Source organism: Cyprinodon tularosa, unplaced genomic scaffold (genome assembly GCF_016077235.1).
Source record: "Cyprinodon tularosa strain WSP-4 unplaced genomic scaffold, ASM1607723v1 ctg582, whole genome shotgun sequence".
NCBI lineage: Eukaryota > Metazoa > Chordata > Actinopteri > Cyprinodontiformes > Cyprinodontidae > Cyprinodon > Cyprinodon tularosa.
Window position 1 is genome coordinate 884,064 of NW_024039321.1, and position 7,721 is coordinate 891,784.

General features: G+C 39.7%; 1 protein-coding gene across 1 annotated transcript; it reads left to right on the top strand.

The window, feature by feature from the left end:
- The first annotated feature begins 535 nt into the window (after positions 1–535).
- On the top strand, positions 536–7,508 carry rpain (RPA interacting protein). The gene is made up of 7 exons (XM_038306479.1): positions 536–735; positions 806–997; positions 1,082–1,154; positions 5,307–5,418; positions 5,542–5,605; positions 7,074–7,214; positions 7,390–7,508. Exons 1-7 carry the CDS (start codon positions 664–666, stop codon positions 7,417–7,419), a joined length of 684 nt encoding a protein of 227 aa, XP_038162407.1. The 5' UTR covers positions 536–663; the 3' UTR covers positions 7,420–7,508.
- The last annotated feature ends 213 nt before the right edge of the window (positions 7,509–7,721 follow it).

Below are 7,721 nucleotides of genomic sequence, written 5' to 3' on the forward strand. Positions count from 1 at the left end.
CTATAAAACTGTGCACCTGGAGAATAATTAACAAATATCCAGCTATGTGCATTTTTACAGTAGGCTAATGGATATTTGAAAATAGCAGCAACATCAGAGATGTGCAAAATGAAAGCAGCATGTTATTTAACTGACTAAGGTTTCTATCATGACATTTAATTTTAGTTGTTCATGCTCCCGGTGGCACCTTTATTCCACTCTGGATTCTTGTTAATGTAGTCTTTGTTCACTTTACGATAAAAAAGAAATAAAGAAAAAGTTTTGAGAAGTTCGGTATTCATTCTTTTCCTGCTTTGTGTGTCAACTGTCACGGTTGCTCAGCACCATAGCCTACGGCGGTAAAACCCGCCGAAGGGTGGATCTGTTTATATTAAAAGACAAAACTCCTCCGGTCTCCTTATTTTCACGGACTTTGAAGGATCCAGTCTAGGTAGACCGCGTCCTTGGAGGATGCAGCCCATGAATTCGAACAGAGCCGCTGTTTCGAGCTGACTGATTGGAGTCCTACATCACTACATATCCCACAATGTCTTTCGCGATAGCCAACCTTCACTTCCGGGGCAGCTCATTAAAAGCTGTAATGTCTTGTCTGAGAGGTTTCCCGGTTCTTTAATTCAGCCTGCCTAAAATGTAAATGTTTGTCCTCTATTAACAAGGCTGTTGATGGACGCTCTGCACAAACACCGCTCGCTTTACAAAGGAACCACGCCGCCATGGAAGGAAACCTACCGAAAGGTTCACATAAAAATGATTATGTTAGCTCAACTCCTTAGCATGTTGACAGTCTTTGCTTGTGTTTTTAAAGCGCTGTGTGGACAGGCTGAAGAACAGCCGCTTCAAGCTGTTGGATAGATACCGACAGCTGGGAGAAGATCAGCCGCGGAGCAGAGTAGGAGGCTCCATTATCGTCCAGGAGGTGATGGAGGAAGAATGGAGCGCCCTGCAGTCAGAGAACCACAGGCTCCCCTCACTGTGGGGCCCTAATGGCATGGCAGAGGTAGAGCACTGTCACACATGAACTGTCTGTAAGAACACGTGCAGATGTCCCGATTTTATTTATTATTGTTTAACATTTTTACAGATGTTAAGTTTTGCAAAGGAGTTTGATGAAGTGGCGGTGCTGGAGGAAATCCAACAGGAGCTCATGAACCAAGGTGATCCATTTATGATGCTCCTCTGACCAACAAATATTTTAAACTTTCCAAGCAAGGCGCTGATATTCACGCGTTCATTTATTCACATCAGTACCACAGTCTGTATGTGTTTTATGAGCGTTTATATTTGGGATGTGGAAAAGCACAATGAAAGGTTCTGCTGGTGTTGAAGCTGCAGGTCTTTGAGGGCGTGTCTTTACCAGCTTTTGTGATCTTAACATGTTAAGAAAGAAAAAACAACCTTAAACACGGGTTGGACTGAGGTTTCTAAAATCTACAATGCAGTAATTGAGTTCCTCCCCACCATAATCGCAGCCCCAGCTGCTGTACAGGAGAGCAGAGGACCTCGCCTATCCAGCAAGGCCAATTATTTCCTTTAACGAGCAACATTTCAGACACTGAGGCTATGTTAACACTGAAGGCCCTCGGTTTTTTTTTTTTTTTTGTGAAATCTGTTTATTTTATTTTTTTTGCATTGCTATTCACATTTCCACATATATGCGACTTGTATGTGATCTCCTGTGTGAACTGCATTTATACAACCTAAGTGTCCCGCATGAGCAGTAGAGGACGCAATGACGTCACAGGCCAGCATGCTCCGTGTTTACGGAAGTAAACATGGATGGAGCGCATGTAGCGATCTTTCCCAACCTTAAAGGAATAGTACACCCAAAACATGATTAGCCTTCATTTTCTACTCACCCCCATGTTGAACAACACTCTGGAGTACTTTTTTGATATCTCAAATGCATCTGGAGATCTGGGAGGCTTCTTGCTGTCTGCTGACATTCAAATAATGGAGGTCTATGGTGCCCGAGACAGAAAGGTCCATAAAAGTCCACAAAAAACGTGTCAATATTCCTCCATACTGCTTGTCCAATGTATTCCAAGTGTCCTGAGTGGGTAGCGTCCAGAATTTACTCGAAACGAAGTCATTTAGAATGTTTTTAGAGCATAAACAGTAGTGTATAGGATTTCCCGAAAGCGCGCCCCTGCGCGTTCACAACGCTACGGAAGCCGGCAGACCAAACCAGATGAAAGTGCGCATTCAGCGTCTGCTCTGCCAATAATGCAAGCGTAGAAGAAGAAATGTGCCGTTTACCTGTGCAAAGAAAGAAACAACGAAAGAAAAATGTCTGAGGACTTCAGTGTTGAGGAAGAGCATGAGTTCTTTGCCGAGCTGAATGCGCACTTTCATCTGGCTTGGTCTGCCGCGGTTTCCGTAGCGTCATGAACGGGCTTTCAGGAAATCCTATACACTACTGTTTATGCTCTCAAAAAACTTCCAAATAACTTCGTTTCGAGTAAATTCTGAATGCTACCCACTCAGGACACTTGGAATACATTGGACGAGCAGTATGGAGGAACATTGACACGTTTTTTGTGGACTTTTATGGACTTTTCTGCCTCGGGCGCTGGGCACCTCCATTATTTGAATGTCAGCAGACAGCAAGAAGCCTCCCAGATCTCCAGATGCATTTGAGATATCAAAAAAGTACTCCAAGGTGTTGTTCAGCATGGGGGTGAGTAGAAAATGAAGGCTAATCATGTTTTGGGTGTACTATTCCTTTAACAACTCAATCTAAATACTACTCTTCGCATTGTCGTCCACCCTTGCTGTTTTTCTTGCCACTTCTGCGTAGCAAGAAGCAGAAGAGTGACCACTGTCGGATATTAATGACATTCAGGTCTGATGGATGCAACCTGGTTGTTCAGACACAGGTTGCATTTGAAAAGATCAGATTCGTATCGGATTCAGGACCACATAGCAAAGTGGCCTGGGTCGCACTGGAAAAAATCAGATCTGTGTATTTCTGACTGTGATGAAAAGATCAGATGCAGGTCGCATATTGGCAACTTCAGGCTGCAGTGTGAACGTAGCCTTACCCCTTGCTCACACTGGCTCCGGTGCGGTTACCGAGCCGACAGAGACCGCAACTCCCGCACACCCCCTCTCACACCGCCCTTTTGACTACGGTGCGGTGCGGCTCTGCGGCTCCGGCAACAGGTCCGGAGATTTAACAGAAGTTCACTTGAGTTCACGTAACTTCACGAGATAACACGCCCAAATAAGGATATTTGCGAGAGCTTGTTGCGGAGGTTCTCCGGCACGCTGCAAGGATAGCTTTCTTGCGGAATTTTCTGCAGCGCCGGAGTGTCTCGGTAACCGCAGCCGGACAGCTCAGCAGCCGGTGAGAGAGGTTTACGTCTTTTCAATGACTTGGAATCACTGCGGCGCCGCACCCACCGCACCGCAACGGTAAGACCGGAGTCGGTGTGAGCCTGGGGTCAGACGGGCAACAAAATAAACCAAGCAACCCCCATCCCAAGGGGGCGGAGCCCTTCGTCAAGTTCAATATGCATGTTTTCAAAACAAAAACAAAGCTTTGTTGAGCTACTATGTAAAACCTCGAACTCAACACTATTCTTGACATTTGAATTCAAAAAGCTTCCTGGATAGGAAGCAAAACATCTTTAAACATAGAAACAAAGTCCACTGGATTGTTTTTAATTTTCTCTTTTTGGAATGACTATGACCTGGATTACTGAGAATCTTCACCAGCTTAAATCCCTTTATTGTCCCACAATGGGGAAATTCACTCTCTGCATTTGACCCATCCCTTTGGGGAGCAGTGGGCTGCTATTGGCTGGCGCCCGGGGAGCAGTGTGGGGTTTAGGGTAGCGATGGGTCCAGCAACACCGATGCGTCAGTGCATATGTGGAGCCCATAGAGCAAAACGCTGTATTGATGAGCTTGTCGTCACAAGGGAGCCATGTGAGGGATACAGGAGATGTTTCTAACTGATTGACACACTAAACTGTGTTTAAAAATGTATCTGTCAACATGATGCATCTGCTAAAAAAGAAATCATTAAAATTATCCAGAATTTTAGAGCAGCCTCAAAGGAATGGGAACGTTTCAGCCTTTGCGTGTTTGTATCAATTTTCTCATTGCGTCATCCTTTTCCTCTCTGTTATCAATTAACTTCACTGATTTAAATTTGATGTCAAATTAACTCTTAGTTTATTTACTGTTTTTATTGTACTTATTGTTTTATAAATATGATTTAAAATCCTAGTCCACAAGCATCCTCATTCATTTTCCCCTAAGTTTTCACGTTGTGGTAGATGTTCACATTATTTATTTGCTGCATATAAAAATATAAGATATTTTCAATTTAAGCATAGATATGAAATAATACAATCTAACCTACTATAACTTATATCTTTTTACGAGGTCGTAGAATCAATCCATTAATCCGTCAAATAAGCTGCCTGTAATGTCTTTAATGCTCCAGCAGGTGTCAGTATTCTGTGAGACAGTATCAACACATTATCAATACAGTTTGGCAAATCAAAAATAATTTTTTGAATAGCACTAACAAAGGCATGCTTGATTGTAGACATTTGTCATTACATTGCCAAATTTTGCTAATTGCAGCGGCTGATGGGGAACGCTCGTTAGATATGCAGGGCTGTACTGGAGTCAATTCTCAACAGAAATCGATGGTGACGCTTTTGTTTTTTAGGCTGGAAGGTGATGAAAACAAACATCGACTGGAAATAATTGCGGAAGCTACGGTAATTAGCGAGACGGTTAGCATTAGGTATAGAGATCAAACTTTTCTGATGGTAAAAAAGGATTGATTGTGGTGATTTTCTCATCATGGAATGTTTTAATTATGAATACTGTGGACCCTTACAGTAAAATGGAATATAAACACTCTAAGATTGGACTTATAATGTGGCCTCTGGATCTCCCTAAAGGTTGGAAGCAGAAGCTTTATTTAAAAAAAAATCTGGTTTAATACGCTGCTATATCTTTATTAATTGTGCTTTGGTGCTTATGGTGTACGTAAAATGAACTTGTCAGTGGCATTGTGGAGAATCTGAGCTTTCTAAAGATGTGTATATTGGTAAAAGTTTAACTGGTGGGTGTTAAGAGGATTTAAAACCGTTCTGTCTCTGTCACTTCACAAATATAATCCTTCTGGTATCAGGAAACCACAAAAAAAAAAAAAATCAATCAGGATGTTTGTGGTTTCAACAGGAGAAAACATTGAACAGTTTTCGAGGAGTGAACTATTCTTTACAGATAGCTTGTCTGTCTGGTCCCTGTCTAAGCTGTCTGCTCTTTTCTTCTTGCTCCAGAAATCTCTATAATTGAAGAGTATGAGAGGAACCAGCAGTTTGAACAACAGTACATATCATCTGTTGTGGAGGGAATGGGTGAGGTGCACGTTATTTGTCCCATATGTCACAGGTGAGAAATTCGGAGCAACCACATTTTAAATCTTTCAATAATCCAGTTTTCATGTTGTTGAGAATCGTTTTGTGCTGCAGCTCAGACAGTAGCCCAGGTTTAACTTGCTTCTAAATCTTATAGGAACAACTTGAACATCAACAGCTATTTCATCTCCTGCATCTGTGGACTTTACATCAACACTAAGGTTTGTTGCACTCCATTTTAAGTTAAATATGCTTTTTTTATGGAAAATAAGAATAGCTCCTCCTAAGTCTCTTGCAGTGAAATAAATGTTTTAGAAATGTGGAAGCTTCACTTTTTGACCTTAGTTATCTAATCTAATCACAAATTGTGTATAAATCTATTGCAAAGCAGGGAATAGTGCATCATGTTCTACTCACCTATATTAGTTTTGTGTCATTTGGAGCCGTCCTGAAGTTAGTCGATTTTGTTATATCCAGGTAACGTCTTCCTATTTTCCCATTATCTGTTCAAATTTATGAATTGTCTAAAAATCTGAAAATATTTAACATGTTTTCAATTTAAAGGAAAATATGAAATGATTCATTAAAGCAAACAAAGATTTTAATATAGGTCTACTAATCAGTGTCGTTTAGTCTGTCAATGTGCCTGTAGTGCTTTTAAATGTCCAGCAGGTGTCAGTACTCACTGACACAGTATCAGTACAGTTTGCCAATGTGTGGATGTGCTTCATGACGCCCATTTTTTTTTACTGTTTCATACCTATTTTACAAACAGTTAAATGGAAAAATATACATTTCTAAAACATCTAACTTGCTTTTTTGATCTTATATTATAAATAAAAACATAATCTCTACATATTGTATCACAGCTCACATGTACATCCACACACCAAAATTATACAGATTAGTATGCATAGTTTTCAGATGTGTGGTTCTTTCAATTGATTAATAATTAGAATTATTAATTCATAATTTAACTCATGTTTATTTAAGTTACAACAGCAGGAACATTTTCCAAATTTTTTGATATTTTATCATTTTTAAACAATCTAGGCTGTGTAGTTAGGATCTGTGGCTGTGTTAGGCATGATGGAACAACGTGTCATATGAATATCATGATGTTCAGAGTCGAGGAAAGGATAGAATTTGATTCTCTCTGTTGATAAGCATGGAGAAAGATCAGTATCTTCAGACATGACTTTTCTGCTCATCTTACCATCCCAGCTTTTATCTTTACCATCCATTCAAAACTTGGCTTAAAAAAAAAAAGCATCACCATCTCAATTTTTGTTTTTTCAGAGAAATGTGCTTAAACTCAGAATAATAGGTGGAATATAGATGTAGAGATTATTTGGAGGGTTCTCTAAAGTATGTAGATAAACATTAACCAGGACATGTGGTTCAGTTGGATTGTTGGTCACTAACTGATCTGACTGAGAAAACAAAAATCCAGTTTGTTCAATTTGACAAAGTTTCGAGGAAGGATTATTAAGTTGAATATATTTTTTGAAAATACTGTCTATGCAGCTGTTTTGTTTTTCATGTGAAATATGCTTATCAAAAAAACTTTCAATTAGTTTTCCTAACTAGACAGGTCTGTCACTGCAGCCTGTATTGTAGAGTTTAACTAAGGTTGTAGAAATTAACTGAAACGAATTTTACTACTTTTTTTTTTTCGCTTTTGCTCAGAGGCAGAACATCACCCCAGATGTCCTGCAGCATTTTCTGGAGTCCAGGGTGTCGGAGCACATGGAAAACTGTCTACACAACCCTGTTTTCACTGTAACTTCCAACACAGAGAGCCATCCCTGCCTTATGATAAGCTGCAAGGTACTCCTGTTATTATCAGGTTCTCCATGAATTATGGTTTTTGACTAAAGGGCTCAGAACTCCAGCCATTGCACCATTTCTATTTTATCTGTTGAAAACAACAAAAATGAGTAAAAGCTTAAATTATCCTGATGAAACATGTTGTTTATATCAAACATTTTTCTTCTGTTTTCAGGTTTGCGACTTCCTGTCTGTTGTTCTGTAGTTGCACACTGCTGTCAAGATGAATTGATATTTAATGTTCATTTTTTTTTATTTGCTTTTTTGGAATAAAGATTTTTAATAAAAATGCTACCTTCTGTGTTGTTTTGTAGAGATGTACAGATACATTAGCTGGTGATATTGGTATTTACAGCAAGGAAAATAAAAATTTCAACATCCTGCTATTTTGCAAGTTCTCCCACTTAGAAATCATGGAGGGCTCTAAAATTATCATTGTAGGTGCACATCGAATGTGAGAGACTTAATCTAAAAATAAAGAATCCAGAAATTACAATACATTGTTTT

Excerpts from the sequence above, each read along its gene's own strand:
- rpain (XM_038306479.1), top strand. The coding sequence starts at position 664 with ATGGACGCTCTGCACAAACACCGCTCGCTTTACAAAGGAACCACGCCG. Across the intron at positions 998-1,081 it reads GCCCTAATGGCATGGCAGAG|ATGTTAAGTTTTGCAAAGGA; the intron begins GTAGAGCACTGT and ends ACATTTTTACAG. Across the intron at positions 5,419-5,541 it reads ATTTGTCCCATATGTCACAG|GAACAACTTGAACATCAACA; the intron begins GTGAGAAATTCG and ends TAAATCTTATAG.